The sequence below is a fragment of the Chaetodon auriga genome, chromosome 3 (assembly GCF_051107435.1).
Source record: "Chaetodon auriga isolate fChaAug3 chromosome 3, fChaAug3.hap1, whole genome shotgun sequence".
NCBI classification, from domain to species: Eukaryota; Metazoa; Chordata; class Actinopteri; order Chaetodontiformes; family Chaetodontidae; genus Chaetodon; species Chaetodon auriga.
In genome coordinates this window covers 1,311,461-1,332,606 of record NC_135076.1, presented here as the reverse complement: position 1 = coordinate 1,332,606, position 21,146 = coordinate 1,311,461, and the positions used below count along the sequence as shown (strand labels likewise).

General features: G+C 40.9%; 1 protein-coding gene across 9 annotated transcripts in view; it reads right to left on the bottom strand.

Moving 5' to 3' along the window:
* The window catches only part of nfic (nuclear factor I/C), a 184,250-nt gene that overhangs the window by 111,863 nt on the left and 51,241 nt on the right, over nt 1-21,146 (bottom strand). The window contains exons 5-6 of one of the 9 annotated variants that reach the window (XR_013075868.1): nt 9,166-9,348; nt 7,637-9,073 (exon numbers count right to left, since the gene is read on the bottom strand). The exons of 7 other annotated variants lie outside the window; for them this stretch is intronic. Coding sequence is in view for 1 of the 2 variants with exons in the window: in XM_076722710.1 (XP_076578825.1) it covers nt 9,296-9,348 (53 nt within the window). In the remaining variant the exon portion in view is untranslated. Of the gene's footprint in view, nt 1-7,636; nt 9,074-9,095; nt 9,349-21,146 lie in introns of those variants that run through there. One more of the 9 variants, XM_076722710.1, reaches the window with a different exon arrangement.

Below are 21,146 nucleotides of genomic sequence, written 5' to 3'. Positions count from 1 at the left end.
ACTGGATGTTTGAATCACCAAGTTCACACAGATCATTAAAAAATAAACAGTCTTACAGACCACTTACACACATACACACATATAGCTGAACACACAAAGTAGCCTATAGTAATATTTTTATTGTTTATCAATTTCAGACTTAAAATAATGTACCGATTTAAGCCCCACCCATTTCCGATTTGCTACCACGCCCACTTCTGGTTTAGGCCCTGCCCACTCCGAGTACAGATACGGATACAGATAATTTAGGTGGTTGAACAGATACAGATACAGATACAGATACAGATACAGATACAGATAGTGGTGTACTCGCTCATCCCTAGTTGCAACTTTTCATGTTGAGCCTATATATTTTCTGACATTATGTTTTCACAGATGCTATCCATGGGTTTGAGAGATCCATATGTCTCAAGCATCTATGTAAAGGTGCTTTCTCTGTAAACACTGTTTCTACAGATTCTCTAATACATAACACATTTACCTGGTGGTGGTTGGTTTTACAACTATCTACTGCTCACTGTCCCCTTCTGATTTTATTTCCAGTTATTTTCAGTCATGACTGACCTCAGCATGTCATTCGTCTAGCTGGTTATATTTTCAAATCTGATTATTGCCAGATATATTACATGTATCTGGTCATTGCAGGCCCAATAGGTACCTGAATTTTAGTATCCAGTCATTGGTCTCACTGGGCGTATTAGATCACTGGTAATTAACTCATTCTACTAATTGCTTCATAGTCATTGCATCTGCTAATAGTTCTCAGTCATTATTTTGCTAATTGCTATTCAGGGTATTCTGTCAAATATTATCAAATCAAATCAAACTTTATTTATATAGCACTTTTCATACATGATAAAATGCAACACAAAGTGTTTTACAACAGTTAAAAACCTTATAAAGGAAAACATAAAAACAGAGAAAATCCATCCCTCCCACCCTGTGTATGTACATATGCACACCCACACCCACACCCACACACACACAGTAGTGAGACATGGCAAGGCACTGAGGATCGAGCAAAACGGCATCTTTGGGGCCGTCCACACTGAGAGGAGTTGTCGCAGATGTAGCAGAACTGGCCTGTAACTGATCCTCTTCTCCCCTCTTTGCATTCCTCAGGAGAAGTGGAGTGCTAAAACAATCAGACTTTTAAGAGTTATTGACCATTTGGAAGGTTCACAGCAAGGTGTGAACTCAGGCAGAGACAAGATGGCTGGTTGTAGAACAACTTTTCACATTCTTTCAGGGCAACAAGAGTCACTGATAACACCTTCACTTCAAATTTACATCTGCTCAGGACGTTCTCATGGAGGTGCTAACTCTTTCTTGATAGCCCATGGGAGTTAAGGACAATAAAACTGCCTGGATGGACAAATGCCATGTCTCAAAGGAATCTACAAACCAGATCATGCTGATGGGTTGTAAATTAGACATTCCTGAAGCAAACTGTGCTGTATGTCTGTGTGCCTTTTTCTTAACCTACCAGAATAACTAAATCTCTATGTTTGATTTAACTGTGGTTGTTTTTACATTACTAAGCCCGCGATCTGTATAATAACAGTGTTTTCCTTGTGTTTCTAACTTACAGGATGATGAAACTGTGATTTTAACTATTTTAAAGATTTTCTCTGAGTTTCTACCGTGGAACCATACGGCCATCTAGAGGTTCATAGCAGTTAGGTTGAATGTGCTTAGCAGGAGACATTTATTAATAAGTAACCATAATAGCGATAATCACTTCGGCAAAAATAGTCTGCCCTTCTTTATTCCTTCGTCATATTAAGGTAGTTATACCCTTAGTCATCATGTTTATTAGGATTAGTATTAGGAAATGTTACCATGTTTATTGTTGAATGTTGTCATTATTCATCCAAGGTGTCTGACGCATGCTGTGAACAATCTTGAAGTGCCATTGAAAATTGATCATTTAAAATATATTCGATTGACCATAGTGAGAAGCAGATGAGCCCTCGTACGAATCATTAATTAATTCTCGCTTGCCAAACGGTCGCCAACCAACTGACCGCACCGAAGACCTGTAGCCTGCTGCTGATCCACTGGTCCAGGTTAAATAACCATCAGAAGCCGTTCCTCGTCTGTAACCGACACCGAAGATCCTCAGCTCCCGAGACATCCCTGTCCAACACCGGCTCTCAACCTTGGTTTGCTTGATTCGTCCGGCAGACCGCAGCACAGATCAAAGCTACGGACAGTAACGCAGAGCCTCTTCCTGTCAGTTCGGAGCAGACATCTACAGGAGTCTCGCTGACAAAGTAGGCATGCTTAAGCGGTTTTGAATAAGAGTGAGGTTAAGATACTGTCAATTTGTTTAAATTCTCTAAACCGTTCATTCAACAAATTAACTTTATATTCGCGTCCCCATTTTTCCCTTTAAAACTCACTTTCGCCAAACTCATTTTACCATTCTCTCGCCATAAGTTCCTCTGTGCAGTGTTTGTGTTAATCCATATCATCCATATAATCTATCGTATTATCCATGATTCATATTCATTTCATTATCGTGTTTAATAAATAATCCTTTTCAAACGAGTCGTTGTCAGACGGTGTCCTTTTGAGCTGGGTATAAGCAATCCCTGTACTGAGAATTTACATCTTAGATTATCAGACTGATCTACTCTTGGTTCATTCGTTTTCACTACATCAGCATTACAAGATATGATATATAAAATCCTTCTTAGCTGAGGAAGGTTGGTGCCCCTGATCTTATTAACGAATGCAACATCAATTTAGAGATTTAATAACTAATTCCCCTACACAGACTATGACTACTGGGGGCGCCGGCACCCGGGCCTCCTGACTCTGACAGACAGGTGGACCCCCACACCAATGTTGGGAGCACCCCAAAGGGACCTGGGAACAGCGCCCCCAGCAGTAGACCAGACACAACTCTCAGTGTGGAGGACCCCCCTGAGGACACACTGGAGTTAAAAGTAAAAGGCATGATATCAGATAACTAAAATAAACAGTTAAAGGAAGAAAAATACATAAGATAATAAATAAAGAAGATTAAATAGAATAAAAAACTACAAAATATAAAGCAGCAAAATAAAAGGCATCAACATAAGATAAAACCTAATCAGAACATAAGAAGAATTTAAAGGTCAGTTAAAAGCCTGATTAAAAAGGTGTGTCTTTATCCTTCTTTTAAAAATATCAACAGTCTCTGAGGTCCTGAGGCTCTCTGGCAGGCTGTTCCACAGATGTGGAGCATAGTGGCTAAATGCGGCCTCATGATGGGTTTTAGTTCTGGCCTTTGTTATGGAAAAAAATGCCGGTGCAGGAGGACCTCGGGGTCCGCAAGGGTTGATACGGTAAAAGCAGGTCAGATAAGTAAGAGGGCACAAGGCCGTTAAGACATTTAAAAACTAGAACCTTAAACCTTAAAATCGATCCTGAAGCGGGCAGGGAACCAATGCAGCAACTCTAAAATGGGTGTAATGTGGGCCCGCCCTGCGGTCTTCGCCAGCACGCATGCAGGTGAGTTTTGCAGTAATTGGAGGTTTGCAATACTCTTTTGGGAAGGCCAGAGAGCAGGGCATTACAGTAATTGAAACAACAGGAAATAAAAGCATGCATTAGCACCTCTGTGCTGGCCTGAGAGGGAAATGGGCGGACTCTGGCTATGTTCTTAAGAAGATAAAAGCCTGTTTTTGTTATATTTTTGATATGTGGGATAAAAGTCAGCTTGGTATCAAAAATCACGCCCAGGTTTTTTGCAGATTGTGTTGGTTTAAAATCTTGTAGTTTTGGTAAAAGTTTCTCAGTCTGGCCTTCCGGACCTATAATTAAAACCTCTGTTTTGTCCTGGTTGAGCTGTAGGAAATTCCCTGCCATCTATGACTTGATATCTAGAATGCAGTTAAAAAGGGTATGTATTGGCCCTGTGTCATCAGGACACATGGCAATGTACAGCTGTGTATCATCAGCATAACTATGGAAGCTGATGTTGTGTCTCCTGATCACGTCCCCTAGAGGAAGCATGTAAAGATTAAAAAAACTGGACCTAAAATTGAGTCTTGGGGAACCCCACACCTAATTTCATGGGTTCCTGAGGAACATGTATCCATACTTAAATAAAAACATTGCTCTGTGAGATATGAGTGGAACCAGTTAAAAACAGCACCAGAGAGGCCAACCAGGTGTCTGAGTCTATTTTCTAAAATATGATGGTCGACTGTATCAAAAGTGGTGCTTAGATCCAGTAGAACCAAGACTGTGAGTTTCTTGTTATCTAAGTTCCACCTGATGTTGTTTAAAATCTTTAAAAGTGCTGTCTCGGTACTGTGGTTCATCCTAAAACCAGACTGAAGTCTCTCTAAAATGTTGTTTCTGTTTAAAAAGTCATTGACTTGCTTAAGAACCAGTTTTTCTAGAATTTTACTTAAAAAGGGTAAGTTGGATACAGGTCGGTAGTTATTAAAAACGTTGGGGTCTAAAGTGCTCTTCTTCAGAAGGGGCTTCACCATAGCTGTTTTAAAGGTGGTGGGAAAGACACCCATCTGAAGAGAGCAATTCATAATGTTTAAAAGCTGCTCCTCAAAGAATCCATAAAATGATTTTAAAAGTGATGTGCGAATCAGATCTAAAAGGCAGGTTTCCTGCAATGTCTTTTCAGTTCATGTTATCATTGTTTCTCCACGGGGGGGTAGGTTTTCTTTTTATTGTTTTGGTGGAGTTACTGAGTCAAGAGCGGACTTCAGTTTGCTGTTAAAATTATCAATGATAAAATCACAGGGTGCAGGTAAAATTTCAGCAGGAGTGCTCTGTAAAATCTCAATAAAATTTGCAGCCACTTCAGAAGTAAGGTAGCGCCTCCTCACTGTTCTCACCGTGGTGACACAGTAGTAGTCAGACACAGCCAGGTCAACAACAGAGGACACACCAATGGACAGGCCATGTCTTGGTTAAAAGAAGACAGTCTAACTTATAATCTAATATCACATCATTCAGTAAAAAAGTCTTGTTTAAAAGAGAGCGTACTTTCAGCACTGCCACGTTAGTGTTCCTGCTGAACGTGTGCTCATCGTAGTGAGCACACATTCAGCAGTGAGATCTGTAGCAGATGTTGGTTGGGATGGTGTGGATGATGCTGTGCGGTACTTCTGTGGGCAGGGTGTGTGTGTGTGTGTGTGATGTACAGGTAGTCAATCACGTGGGTGTGATTGAACCGCATGGTGAATGTTACCTGCTAAAACCGAGCTGCCCAGTGTACTTGGATGAAGTCTGTCGTGGCAATAAAAGGAAGGGCAATTCCACAAAAGGTTGAAATTGTCAAAAAAAAACAGGTTGTGTGATGTGCAGGTGTGCTGGAGCCAGGTGTTCATGCTGAGGAGTCTGACGAACCGCTCAGCACCGCGGAAGTGGGTCAGTATGGGCCCGCTGATGAAGACCCTCTTCCCGCATGACTCCAGGAGGCCGAAAAGGTCTTTAAAATCCTTTTTTGTTAATTCAGACTGTCGCCAAGCCATGTCATTTGTGCCGATGTGAACGATAATCTGGGTTATGGGAGCAGTTCAGTGAGTTTGTTTGTGATGACGGAGATGGTGACTCCGGGAAAACACTGTGTGGAGGCATTGAAGAAACAGACATTGCAAATGATGCTGTCCCTCATGATGATGTCCCCTTGTTTGGAGTAGAGCAGGCGGGTCGTTGACAGGTGGAGGAGGACGGTTCCCAGAGAACTGTGTGCCTGAGTGCAGAGGTGGTGTTCTGTGATGCGGGCTCACTGATCTGTGATGTCTCCAGCCAGTTGGTCAGCGTCGGGAGACAAGATCTGATGGTGGTCAGCAGGGAATCCTTCTTCTGCAGCTCGTCCAACATCCCTTCAATGTCTTCAAGAAGGTCAGCGATCTTTTTGTATGCCTTGTTTAACAATTGTTCCACCTTTCCAGGCGAGTCGGCAGCGTCCAGTGTGGGTATGGCAGCTCACTTGCTATGCTAATGCTAGCAGATACTAGCAGCAAAACATCGGATTTTCTCAGAAATGTTGAGATTACAAAAACAACAGGCCTCTCGGATTGCTGCTCGTGCAATGTTATCCACTCCGGGATATCCTTTGCAGCTTGATGAAGTGTACCAATTTTAGATAATTTAGTTAGGACAGGCTAGTGTGTCTCTATTCCGAGTGACAGAGTATGTCGGCACGAATTACACATTCAGTGCTTCTGTAGTTGCTCTTATTCATTGTATTTTGGCAAGCAGTAACATAGTTGTACATTGATTGATTTTCTGTTGTCCTGCTGCTTGGTGTCTCTATCTATTTGATTTATGTTATTTCCAGTCAAGGCAATCTCTGCATTGTAGCCTCATATCCTGGTCATTAAATTTTCTCACATCAACATACACACTTCCGTCATTGCTGGCTATATTGGTTCTCTAATTTAGCACTTAATAATTGCTGACAAGGGCATATTATGCTGCTGGTAATTGCTACTAGGGATGAGCGAGTACACCACTATCTGTATCTGTATCTGTATCTGTGTCTGATCAACCATCTAAATGATCTGTATCCGTATCTGTACTCGGAGTGGGCGGGGCCTAAACCGGAACCGTATCATGCTCGTACTCGTCAAAAATGCTTTATCCGTACCGGATACTCGTCTGAAACGAGTATCTGGCTCAGCCCTAATTGCTACATTTCAGTGCATCTGCCAGCTGCTAACTCATCATTGCATTCTGCTAACTACTACATTGCCATTAAATCTGCTGTTTGCTCAATCATCATTGCACTCTGTCTTGATGCCACTGCAATCATTGAAGCTAACAGAATGCCCAAGTTAAGATGACCACATGAGAGTGTTTCAAGCTAGCTTAGTTACTAGGGATTTAATGAATCTTCCGATCTCACAGTAAAAGTTTGGCTTGATGCCATTGTGGGACTGTGATGCCATCTACTGTGATGTCACATGGTTATTTACTACCTCTCCTTGTCAAAAATTGTTTTTGTTTGAACAGCAGAGTGTGCAATCATAGTTTACTAGAGGACAGACTCCCATCATCCTCCGTGTGCAAGCGCTGCTAAAAATAAACCCCAAGAGAGAATTACACATGAATTACGCACATTAACAAAAGAGATTGAAGATGCTCTATCGATTAAAGAGCTGATATGTGGCAACATTTCTGTTTCCCAGTTTCAAGAACTGATAATGGTGAAAAAGAAACTCACAAATGCAAAACAACTTGCAAATACTGCCAGGCGTCAGTCAGCTTCACTATGGAAACATTTCATACATGAGAAGCCATTTGGCACATCACCACCCAGAAATACTCAAATTACAACATCAGCAAAGCCAGGCCAAAGGAGCCTGAAAGAAGCATTTGGAGCCTCGCTTCCCAATAACAGTCAGAGAAGTGAAGAAATAACAAAATGCATCTGTGAATATATAGCCAAAGACTTGAGCCAGCTCTGTACCAAGAGACAGACCCTCAGAGACGCTAAACATCAGCAGAGAGATAAAAATTTATTTTCATCCTATATGATTGCTCATACAGTGCAAGATTCAGATGGATAATCCTCAAACATGAAGTCCAGGGTTGGCTTCTCTGCTTCATGTTCAGCGTGTGAAATATAGCAGCATTTAACATTTGCAAGGCCTAGATTGTATGTATGTGTATTTGATTGTAACATCATCCCCAAAATGCAATGCTATTCACATTATATTGGTGTATTTTATTGAAAACACCAAGCCGCTTATAAATACGGGCTGGAATGCAATGTTTTCTACAGTTTAGTAGCATTGTAATGGGAAACAGTATGTTACTGTCAAATTTTTCTTGCAGCGATTTGTTACAGTGCAAGCATGCATATAACTGGTGGTCAGTGGTTATGTGTTTTGTCTCTGGTCTTTATCTGTTATGAAGCTGCACTTCCTATTGACTAATACTGAAGTCACTGCTGATCACTTTTGGCCAAATCAGTTCATTGGTGAATATCAAGTCTTCAAAGTTTTCATAATGATCGGTTGAAACATATAAGTGGAAGGAGCTTCATCGCTGTAGGATTGTGGACGGTACTTCCGTCTCACACGTGGGAAGCCGGGGTTCGCCTCCGTGTAGCCCAGAAAGTCTCCAGGGACTGACGACTCTGCAGTGGCTGCAGGTTGGACTCCCACCTGCGGCTCATTGACTGCGTGTCATCCCCTCTCTCTCTGCCCCCTTTCCTATCGCACCTTCAGCTGTCTCTATCATAAAGGCTAAAAAGCCCAAAATAATAATAATAAAAAAAAATAATAAAATGAAATAAACAAAAGTGGTAGGTAATGGAGACTTTATTGCCCTAACCTAATTTTTCTATGTATGACACTCCTATGTCCCACTAGCCATGTTGACCAAGTTCAGACTAAACTAACATTTTCCCTTGCTGGCTAAAGCTGCACATTACAAATAGGGCATTCCTGTCCTATAGTCACTGCACTTCCATCAATCTGGATTTGATGACGTTGCTATGTGTCAAGCTGGGAGTGATGCTAAAAAGACTTTTTGTGAATGGCCAGACTGGGACACATCTGTAGATATCCAACTGGAATCACATTTCATCCAGTATGTAAATTTCAGATCTCCAACTCAACAAGTAACCCATGCAAAAGACACAAAATATTATCATTACAACAGAGAATGATATAGTATCCAAATACAGACATCAAACGCACTCTCCCTTAAGTACCCCCTAACAGTCCTTCCATTTTAGTTGCAGTTGTTTTTCAGCATAAATAATATCTAACTTTTCTTTTTTTTAATTTTCACTTTTAGTTTCTTCATTTTCAGCCCTTACAGTTGTTAGGTTTGGCCCAAATTTAGAAGCGACTGGATTCAATATACAGACCAGGAGACAAGAGTAAGAAAAAAGAACAAACAATTTATTTACAAGAACCACAACAAAAGGCACACTCATAAGGAGTGAAAATAACAAACCAAAAGAGCACTCATAAGGAGTGGGAATGATAACCAAAAATACACTCAAACAGTGGCGAGAGAAACAAAACGAGTGGAACAAACAATTCTCCACGTGGGAGGCTGAGGCTGGGCAAAGGCTGAATGTGGCCGGTAGGCACTGTAAACAAACAAAGCACAGGTGAGGCAAAAGAAAAAGCCACTGGGCAAAAGGCTGAGACAGCAACTTGGCAAAGACTGGAAAATACTCACTGGGCATGGTTCTGGTAAACTCATGGAATAGATCAGGATAATCCAGCAACCACTCTAGTTCAGCGTCACCCTTAAATACTGAGCCTTAATCAGGCTCACGTGCTCCAGGTGCGTTGCCGGAGAGGCGGCATCAGCTGGGTGCAGAGAAACACCCAGCAGAGACAGACAGACAGACAAATAACACTAGGGAAAAGGGAAACAGAGAACACTAGGAGCAGACAGATCTAGCAGATCCTCACAACAGTAATGTTATTAGCTAGTAAGTACACAGCATTTGCCAGTTCCAGAGCACATGTGCTAGTTACACAAATGAAACATGATAGTTTACATTTAGTGCATTGCTGGACCCTACAGAACATGTCCTGTAATTTGCTTCTTTAGCTCATTTTTATCCTGAAGATAAAAATGTGCTTTATATGAGAATAAAATGACATATTAAACAATGTGTCTCAAGTGTTTCAAATACGGAAATACAAGCTGTTGCAAATTGTTACAAGCTGTTACATTCTACTTTTTCTGCACAGCAAAACACAAATTACGAAATACTCAAAAGTAATTAAATAGATATTTTGAATAAATTTAATTGAAATTCTGCCTATCTCTGGAGAAAATGTTAACCAGGCATTACTTCTACAACACAGCCAGATTGCAAGTGGTAAACTTGGACTCAACTCCCGCATCCCCTACCATCCCCCACAGCACCCCCTCCACTAGCACCATCAACCTGAGCCTGAGCCTGCAGAGAGTCCCAGTGCTGTGGAAGACATCCTTCGTGGTTCCTGTTCTGAAGAAGAAGTCTCCATCTGGCCTTAACAACTACCAACCCTTACATCACTCATGATGAAGGTGATGGAGAGTGGGTGGGACGACACCATGATACACCTGCTGCAGTGTGCTTACTCCCACTTGGCAGCAGCACTATGGGGATCACTTTCTTTGATTTCTCCAGTGCATTTAATACCATCCAACCACTGCCCCCTGAGTGAGAAGCTGCGAGTGATGGGAGTCAATGTGCGCACTATCTCCTGGATTACTGACTACCTGAAAGATAGACCACAGTTTGCTCGACTGAGCAATGTTCTGACTGAGACAGTGGAAAGTAGTGCAGGAGTGCCACAGGGGACTGTTTTATCAGCTTTTCTCTTCATCGTGTACACCTCAGACCTCCAGTACAACTCCACATTGTGCCACCTACAGAAGTTTTTGGACTCAGTGGTGGTGGGTGTATAAAGGATGAACAAGAGGAGGAATACAGAGCAGTGGTGGACAATTTTGTGGAATGGTCTGACAGAAATCACCTGCTGCTTAACATGGCCAAGACCAAGGAGATGGTGATTGATTTCAGAAGGAACATTACGACCACAAAACCCTTGTGCATTCTGGGAGAGAATGTCACAGTGGTGGAGGATTACAAATACCTCAGAGTGCAGCTCGACAACAGACTAAACTGGAAAACTAACATCAATGCTGTTTACAAGAAGGGGATGAGCAGACTCTATTTCCTGAGGAGGCTCAGATCATTCAATGTGTGCACCAAGATGTTGGAGATCTTCTACCAGTCTGTTGTTGCCAGCGCACTCTTCTTTGCTGCAGTGTGCTGGGGGAGCAGCATCAGCGCCAGTGGCACCAAGAGACTGAACAAACTGATCGGGAAGGCCCATTGTTGTCTGCAAACTAGACACTTTTGAGGAGGTGGTGGAGAGGAGGACACTGGACACACTGTTATCCATCATGGATAACCCTGAACATCCTCTGTCCACCTCATGCACAGACAGCGGAGCTCCTTCTCCAATAGACTGCTCCAGCTCCGCTGTCACAAGGAACACTTCAGGAAATCATTCCTGCCACGAGCCATTACACTATACAACAGTAATTTTAACAGTTAATCTCTACCAACCTCACAAACTCCGATATTTCAATGTTACATGTTTGCACTACAGCAAAATTGCACAATACTATTTACATTTATTTATCAATTGCAACTTGCACATATTTTTCTGGTATGTAGTTTATAGCTCTGGCTCTCTATCTCTCTTGAGAACTGCTGTTAATCTTATTAGCTTATATACTAAATTTTATTGTATTTTTATAATATTATATTACACAATATGTATTATGTAATACATATACATAATATGTATTATAACTATGTACTTAGTTATGTTTTTAACAATATCTGTTGTTATTCAGTTTATAAATTTAGTTATATTTGAAACAATTGCTGCTATTCCATGCTTATAATCTTAGTTGTTTTTTTTTTTTAGAACAGTCTTTTCTCTAAGTTTTACTCTCATCCATATTTGTCTTTATTGTATATATTTTTGTTTATGTGTATGTTTAACTTGCTGCTGCAACAAAAGAATTTCCCAAATTGGGATCAATAAAGTAAAAGTCTAAGCCTAAGTCTCTTAATAGCAGTAAACAATTAAAAGTTAAGAAGTGGCTACAGTGATAGCAATACATTTTGCTGCAATATATTGTCATGCCAGACATTTTGACTTCACGTAAATGTAACTAATAACATTAAGAATGGTTACTTTCAGTGAAGATCCACCAAGGTATGAGCAGGCCGGCTCGCCAACTGATTATTGGGACAGTTTAATGTGACAGACGACAATATCAGTGTAATTAGTTTCAGTTGTGTTCTTCCTCTTATGATGTCCTGCTGTGAGATATTCAACAGTAAAACAAGTAGTTTAACTACAAGCCAAGCTTACAACAGCAGGAAACTCACATTTGCAATTCCTGCAGAAACAATATGTGTAGACTGTCATGATGACCATTGAAATTACAGTGTTCAAGGAGTGTGCATGAATACTCTTTAAAACACAGAGACAGTCATTATGCCTTTGATTCAATAAGATCTCATATATTTTGACAAGTATTCAATTAAATTTCAGTAATTTGAGCTGGAGTTGTGGCTGGTATTCACACTTGTGAATGAACCCATGGACCCAGCTTGTGGATACCATTGGTTAAGTATGATCCATGATGTCATCAGGTCAACCCCCCCCCCCCCCCCCCATCACTTCCTCTCTTAACAGCTGCTACCTGATGGCTTGCTGACTGGGGTGTAGCCTGCTCAGACCGAGCAGACACATCCAAGTCTTTTCCTCATGGGTACCTAACTAAGTACACAACGCTAACCAAATGTAGACAAGTTTTTTTAGAGCCAGCAGCAGTGACATGAAGCCTTCCAGCTAACTTCACGTTACAGGGACAATGAAACAAGTTAGCCAAGTTAACTGCTTTCAGCATTGGAGCCACACTCTTCCCTCTCTCGCTCATCAGCTAAGGAATCACCTGCAAACAAACAGCACACCAAAGCAAACCCCTCTGATGGACTAGTAATGCTAACTGTGCTAAGCTAAGCCTCAGGCCTGTTTCAGTTTTGTCAATGTACATGTGATTTGGTTATTCACTGTCTGAGCTTCACTGCTATTATTTTGTTTGTATTGTATGAGTTTATTCAATTCAAGTTATTCAGTTCAAATGTATTTATATAGCGCCAAATCACAACAGAAGTTGTCTCAGGACACTTTCCATATAGAACTAGCGCAGACCATCTTTATTTACAGGGACCCAAAAATTCCCTTGTGAGCAAGAAGAACTTCCTTTAAAGGTCCCATATTATGAAAAACTCACTTTTTCTGGGATTTGGGGTGTTATTTGGGGTCTCTGGTGCTGCCACACACATACAATCTGTGAAATAAGACCATCCATGCTTTTTTGAGTGAGATACAGATTTCTGAACGTACCCTGCCTCCAGTTTCCAAATAAGCCAGTCAAATTCGGTGCGGGCAATGACGTTATTGGCCACCCACCATCCCCCTCTCCACCCCCCCACCCCCCCCATCAGAGCACAAGGACAGTGTCTCTCCACTATGTTCTGTTGTTGGCTATGAAGACACAAAAATCACTCCATCAGGTCCCAGCCGCAGAGGACAGAGGAGCGGCGTGGATTGAATTCATTTTTGAAGGCAACATCCCAGCTACAGTTGGCAAAAAAATGTTGGCGTGTGCTAACCACTTCAAGACTGACTGTTTCCGTCAGTACAAGGCAGGATTAGCCGGGAGACTTTTTCTAAACGAGGGGTCACTTCCAACTTTGTGTGGAACACCTACAGACGAGGGACATGTAAGTATAGCATGTAAGAGTAGCATGAAATCTTGTGTGTTGTAGTGTGTGTTTTGCTATTGAGAACGATGTTAGGCTAACTGCTAGCTTCTAGTTACTTCTAGTAAGACATTTATTGACTAACCATTCAGAAGCGTCCTGCTGAATACTCTGAGTCTGAGGTTCTGCAGGAGCCTCCCCTCCTTCTTCAGGATCCGATTCAGGTTTGAACATGTGCGGTTGAACTACTGAAGAAATAGGTCTGCTCAGTGCTGCCATGTCCGCTACTTTCACACAGGTAGTACTACATTACAGTCTACACTCTCCCCTTTACCATAGTAAAAGTTTATGAGTGGGGTGTGAGCAAATGAACAGCAGCTCATTTGTATGTAATGGGCAGCAGCTCAATTGCATTTAAAGCTACAGACACCACAAACAGCACATTCTGAAAGGGACTGAAACAGAGGGAAATAGAGGTAAGCGAGAATCTTTTCCTAAAAGCTATTTCCAGCAAACAGCTTCAAAAACATGTTTTCTGGAACTAATACACCTATGTTAACTTGTTGAAAAAGCTTTATAATATGGGACCTTTAAACAGGCAGAAACCTCAGGCAGAACCAAGCTCTGGGCAGGTGGGTGGGTAGCCATCTGCCTTGACTGGTTGGGTTAAACAGATGGAGAGAAAGAGAGAGAGAGAGAGAGAGACAGAGAACAAAGACAGATATGTAATCACTGTAAGTGACTGCTCTAGTAATAGACTCTTAAGTATATGTAGTATATATATAGCACAGTATATACATATATATTTATGTATGTGATATATGTGCGTAGTAGTAACAAAGAGGATATGTATGTAATACAGCACTATGGATCTAATAATACTGGAATGACGACTAATAGTGGTTATAGTTGCTGTGGATGTCAGGTAGGGACATGGCAGGAGACGTAGCTATAATCCACAATCCAGATTCAACCACAATCCATGAGAACCTGCAAGACGAGAAAGCACAAAGACTCCAGGGAAGAAGCTAAGTTAGTAACATGCCTTGGTAGGACATGAAAGCGTACAGGTGGAGAGGGAGACAACAAGGGAGCTCGATGTATCATTGGAAGTCCCTTGACAGTCTAACCCTATGGCAGCATAACTAGGGGCTGGTCCAAGGCAAGCTTGAGCCAGCCCTAATTATAAGATTTATATAAAATGAAAGTTTTAAGCCTACTTAAAGTCTACGGTATCTGCCTCCTGGACAAAGACTGGCACTGGCTCCCATTCTGCTTTTTGAAGTTTTAGGAACCACTAGTTCGACTGCATTTTGGGAATGCAGGATTCTAGTGGGGTAATAGGGTCCTTTGAGCTCTTTAAGTTAAAAAGGTGCCTGACCATTTAGGGCTATGAAAGTAAGGAGTAGGGATTTTAAATTCTATTCTGGATTTTACAGGGAGCCAGTGTAGAGTGGCTAATATTGGAGAAAAATAAGCTCTTCCTTGTTTTTGTCAGAACACATGCTGCAGCCTTCTGGATCAGCTGGAGAGTATTTTGCAATGAATTTGGTGGTGGCCAGCGCAATGCCATACATTATTGCTATGTCATCAGATAGTGAGTTTCGAAGGTGTTTAGGGCCAAGTACTATAAAAAACTGCAGGTCATCCAGGTCTTTATGCCCTTAAGACACACTTGGAGTCTCTTTAACTGATTTCTTGTGTGACTGGTTTCTTCTGGCTTCATTAATAAATATAGCTGGATATCATCTGCTTAGCAATGAAAATTTATGAGTGCTTCCTAATAACGTTCCCTAAAGGAAACGTAATGCCAATGAAGTGTTCCAGTCTCTGCAATAGGGTACCATGGTCAATGGTGTTGAATGCAGCACTAAGATCTACTGTAACAAGACTAGTACAGAGACAAGTCCTTTGTCTGTTGAGATTAGAAGGTAATTTGCAACTGCTGTGTCTGTGCTATGATACACTCTACATCCTGACTGGATATCCTTTTATAAACTATTGTAATATAGAAAGTCACACAGCTGATTAGCAAGTGCTTTCTCGAGAATTTTAGAGGGACCTGGATTGAGAGTAGGCTTTTTAAGAAGAGGTTTTATTACAGCTACTTCAAAGGACTGTGGTACGTAGCTTGTTGATCAAGACAGGTTGATCATATCCAATAAAAAAAAGAGCCAATTAAGGTTGAAACTTCTTGAAGCAGCTTAGTCGGGATAGGGTCTAAATAAAAGCTGATAATTAAGATGAAGATATTAGTTGGTGGCCATGTGGCCTCTGTTGAGCGGCCATGCCGATTTGCCCTGTACAACATCAGGAAGATCAGACTCTACCTGTTTGAGCATGCAACACAACTCTTAGTACAGGCGCTGGTACTATCACACCTCGACTATTGTAATTGCATACTGGCAGGGCTCCCAGGATGGTTAAAACCCTTGCAAATGATCCAGAATGCAGCGGTTCGCCTGGTCTTCAACCAGCCCAAACGAGCACGTCACTCCACTGTTCATATCCCTCCACTGGCTCAGTTCATAATGCTTGCCTACAAAGTTGCCACCAAAAGCGCTCCGACCTACCTGAACTCCCTCATTCAGGTTTATGCTCCCTCCCACTCACTATGCTCTGCTCAGGAATAGCACCTGGTGTTGCCAGCCCAAAAAAGCCCTAAGTCTCTTGATAGACTGTTTTTCTTCTGTGGTTCCCCTGTGGTGGAACAAGTTACCAAACTCCATTCGTTCTGCAGAGTCCCTCTAAATCTTCAGAAAAAGACTTAAGACCACGCTTTTTACTTTATATTATGAAGAGGAGCAATTTTTCAATGAATTTTTCAATGAAAGATTTGCCTGCTATTGAGGCAGTGGTTATAACAAACTACCTGGTCATTCAAATGTTGGTCTACTCTAGAAAACAAATGAAAACATACACAAGTATGGAGGCATACAACTTTCTTGTTAGCGGTTGGGTCCATGACCTCGGTACCAAAGTGATCCGATGGCTGCCGTTTTGTTTCTTCAAGGGTGCATAGCTTTTATTGTCCTGTGGATTAACGGAGCCACAAACATTCAGTGCCACCATGCTGAATATTGACATTTACGTTACAGTTGTTTGCCAGATTAACCAGCTTTGAGGAGTGTGAGTATTAATAAGGCTCTGTGGAGTAGCTTCATTTAGGCTAACATACTCTTCATGACAATGTACGTAAAGTTTGAAAGTGTGCTGGTAGTGGGTGTATGGTATTCGATTCATGTATGTATTTTTTTTTTTTTTTATAAATATTATTATTGTCAGTTTTCTTAATAGTTACAACAACAGACAAACATACACATATAATAATGATAATAAAAAAATAAAATATGAAAATAAAAATAATGAATAAAGAAGGTTTTTACACAGATTGTAATGTACAAAAACAAAATACACACAAAGAGGCGTAACATATCATCAGTTCAATGTCCACTTTCATCAATTACATCAGTTATGCCAAGACAGATACTTCTTAGGGGGGTTGACTACAGTTTCAAGTATTCCAAGATAGGTCTCCACACACCACAAAATTTCTGTAAGTTACCAGATATCTCATATCTCAGTTTTTCAATATGGAGGATTCCTACCAGCTCCCTCAACCAGGCTTCAAACTTAGGTGGTGAGTCAGACTTCAACACTCTCAAAATACATCTCTTTGCTATGACCATACCATAGGCCACCACTGTGCTAACATTCCGACCCATCTTGTCTAGAGTGTTAGAAATGCCAAGCAAAGCAGTTTCAGGGTCAGGATCCAGATTTACTTTAAGTACATGAGAATACCATCTGAAAATCGAACACCAAAAATCTTGAATCTCAGGGCATAGCCAAAACTGGTGTGCAAGTGTGCTATCTGATCTCTTGCACCTTTCACACAAGGGGGAAATTTGGGGAAAGATTTTATGTAACTTAACCTTCGAATAGTGTAACCTGTGTAGAACTTTGAATTGAATCAATTGTAGCCTAGCATTGACTGAACAATGGTGAATGTCATTTAAAGCTTGTTTCCATATCTCATCTTGAATAGAGATATTGAGATCATCCTCCCACATTTGTTTAAATTTAATATCAGGCTGTGCATGTTTGTGTGAAAAAAGGCACACCAATTTTGAAATCAAGCCCTTTGCCTCTGGTGGGCCAAGTAGGAGCTTGAAGAAAGAATTTTCCTCTGGGAGGGGGTCAAATGATGAGATGTTTTGTCTTATGTAATGACGTAACTGTAAATACCTAAAGAAGTTTGATCCCGGCAGGTTATATTTTTTTTGCAATATTTCAAATGAACAGAGATGCTTATCAACATAAAGATCTTTTATAGACCCCATTCCTTTCCTACTCCACTCTTTAAAGACTGCATCTGTGTTTGAAGGGAGAAAGGCGTGGTTACGCCATATAGGGGCGTGCACTGATGTCTCAGGAAATTCACAAAATTTTCTAATCTGTGTCCATATTTTTTGAGCATTAATTATTGTGTAATGCTCTCCCTTCCAAGAGGCTCTTGGCCTTGGCGATGAAAAAAGAATTGCTCTGAGGGAGGTTTTTTGAGGTAGACTTTGTTCTATCGCTAACCAGGATGGTATCTCAGTCTGTGGATCAGGGTCATTAGCCAGTTGCCAGTATACCATCGCTCTGCAATTAGCAGCCCAGTAATAGTGTAAGAAGCATGGTAGGCCTAGGCCTCCAAATACCTTTGGCTTCTGAAGATGTTGTTTAGAGATTCTGTGCGCCTTATATCCCCGGATAAATGGTAAAATCACAGAGTCAATCATTTTAAAAAAGGACATTGGGATAAAAATTGGGATGTTTTGAAACAAATAAAGGAATCTTGGCAGGGAAACCATTTTAATTGTATTTATTCGGCCTATCAGTGACAGAGGCAATGTTCTCCATTTTTCAATATTCTTTTTCAGGGCATTTAATCTCTCTATGAAGTTATATTTAAAAAGTAACTCTGGTTTTTTAGTGAGTTTAACACCTAGGTATTTAACACTGTTTTTTGAAATGTTAAATTGAGTTGAGGTCACGAATGCAGGATCCAAATCAGCCGTGAGCGACATGAGGTCGCTTTTTTGCCAGTTTATGGTATATCCCGAAACCGTGCCAAACTCATTTATCAGATCAAGCAGAAACGGGACAGATTGTTCAGGGTCCATCAGGAAAATAGCAATATCATCGGCGTAGAGCGACAACTTATGATTAACACCATCAATGGTGATAGGCTTAATGAATTTATTTTCCCTTATACTAATTGCCAATGGCTCAATGGCTAGCGCGAAAAGTAATGGTGAGAGGGGACACCCTTGACGAGTGCCCCTCTCAAGCGGGAAGGAATGTGATCTGTTTTGATTAGTGACAATAGAGGCAGTTGGATTTAAGTAAGCCATCCGTATCCAGGAGACAAAATTGTCTCCCAGACCAAACGACTCCATCACTCTAAACAGGTACCCCCACTCCACCTGGTCAAATGCCTTTTCAGCATCCAAACATAAAATGGCCTGTTTAGAGCCAGCAGTATATTTATAATACATGATATTTATTAACCGTCTTGTGTTAAAAAAGGAATATCTGTTTGGAATAAACCCTGTTTGGTTGCTATGAATAAGGGATTCAATACAGTGATTTAGTCGGTTGGCCAATATTTTAGTAAAAATCTTAAAATCCATGTTAAGCATAGAAATTGGTCGATAAGAGGCAGGGTTTGTGTCGTCTCTATCTGGTTTAAGGATTAGAGCAATGTCTGCATTATATAATGTTGGTGGTAGTTTTTCTGCCCCAATGGAATGGGACAGCATCCTGAGTAGGAGTGGAGATACCCGTCGAGAAAATTTTTTATAGAACTCCGGTCCAAAACCGTCCGGCCCGGGGGCCTTTCCACTGGCAAAAGATCTGATAGAATCTGTCACTTCATTTATAGTTACTGTCGCATTCAGAGCCTCCCGTGAAGCCTCATCTAGTTTAGGAATGGGAACATTTTTAAGCCAGGAATCCACATCACCTTTTGCTTTTGACTTGTATAATTCTTGATAAAACTCGACGAAACGCTTATTTATTGATTTCGGGTGTGTAAGAATATCTCCAGCATTAGATCTAATTCTAAGTATAGCCCTACTATTTTGCTGCCCCCTAAGTTGGCGAGCTAGTAACGTGTGCGGCTTGTCTCCAAGTTCAAAGTAACGTGTACGTAGACGGGACAATTGATCACTGACTTGTTTTGTTAAAATTGAATTGTACTCATATTTAAAGTTAATAATTTCCTGCAGCGTTTGACTGTTATTACTTAGTTTATATTGTGTCTCCAGTTGGGATAACTTGTTATTAATTTCAACCAATCTTGAGTTCCTTGATTTTTTTAGCGATGCCTCATAAGAGATGACCCCGCATAACTGCTTTAAATGCTTCCCACAAGTTTGAGTCTGAGGTATCAGAGGTGTCGTTCGTGGCTAAAAAATCATCAAATTTCTCTGACAAGTATTTACAAAAATCTGCATCATTCATTAAGTAAGGGTGGAGCCTCCAAGTCATTTGCTGTTTTTGCTGATTGAAATCTAAGTTTACACTAACTGGAGCGTGATCTGAGACGATGATATTGTGATATTTGGTGTCCAGCACGTTCGGTAGGAGCTTAGAATCTAGTAAAAAATAATCAATTCGTGAATATGAGTTATGCAATTTGGAAAAAAATGAATACTCTCTGTCGGTTGGATGCTGCAATCGCCAGATGTCTACCACATTGGTAGAGGAGATTAGGCTGTTCAAAGTGACTGATGCATTTGAGGGGCTTGATTGTTTTTTTGAAGATCTGTCCAAATGCCAATCTAAGATCGCATTAAAATCCCCAGTGATAATCAAATTTGTATTTGAGAGGTCTGGTAGTTTATCAAATGTTTTACGAAAGAAGCCTGCATCATCAACGTTTGGACCATAGATATTGACCAGTGTGACATACATAGAATACAACTGTCCAATTACAATTAAAAATCTGCCATTGTCATCATTTATAGTTTTTATATGTTGGAAAGGTACATTTTTTTTAATTATAATGGCTACTCCTCGTGCCTTGCTAGAAAATGTAGATTGGAATATATATCCCGCCCAGCTGCATCTTAAGCGACATTGTTCGGACGGTCTAATATGCGTTTCCTGTAAAAACACTAAGTCAGAAGACAAAGATCTCAAATGAGTGAAAACCTTCGCTCGTTTAATAGGCTGTCCCAAACCTTTTACATTCCAACTAACCATAGTAACCCCCCTACCTCTACTACTATTTACTGGCAGCATGGCATATTGTAACGATTATTATTTGAATAGTGGACACATTAAAGGCCTCAGACAAAAACATAGGACAACAAAAACACCTAGGTGTACAGAACGTGTACAAAACCCCACCCACCTCCCAATCCCACTTTCCCAAACAAAGTAGGAAAAAACCCTGGTTAAACATACTGTTGAGAGGGGGAATCCAACTGGGCTTAGCCTGAAACTAAGCTGTGAATACGCTAATAGCAACTTAACAGCTCACCTCCCCTCCGATATGAAAGTCTTATGAATGAAACACCCAAGCTGAAACAATTTCAGGTAAATAGTAAGGCACTTATTATGGAGTGAACAGTCAGAAAAAGGAATAGGACCAGATCCTGTAAACTAATGGCTGAGTAAACATAACTCACGTGTTATATTATGTCCAGAAATTGAGCTGGTTTGTTGTTATATGAGTTACAGTTTGAAGGTATCCGTTAGAATAGCCTCGCTGCAGTATGGATGCAGGATCTGTCCATGGTGATCAACGCTCACAGTCTCTCATTGGACATGCTTACTTGGCAAGATTGTTTGCGAAAATCTCCGCCTC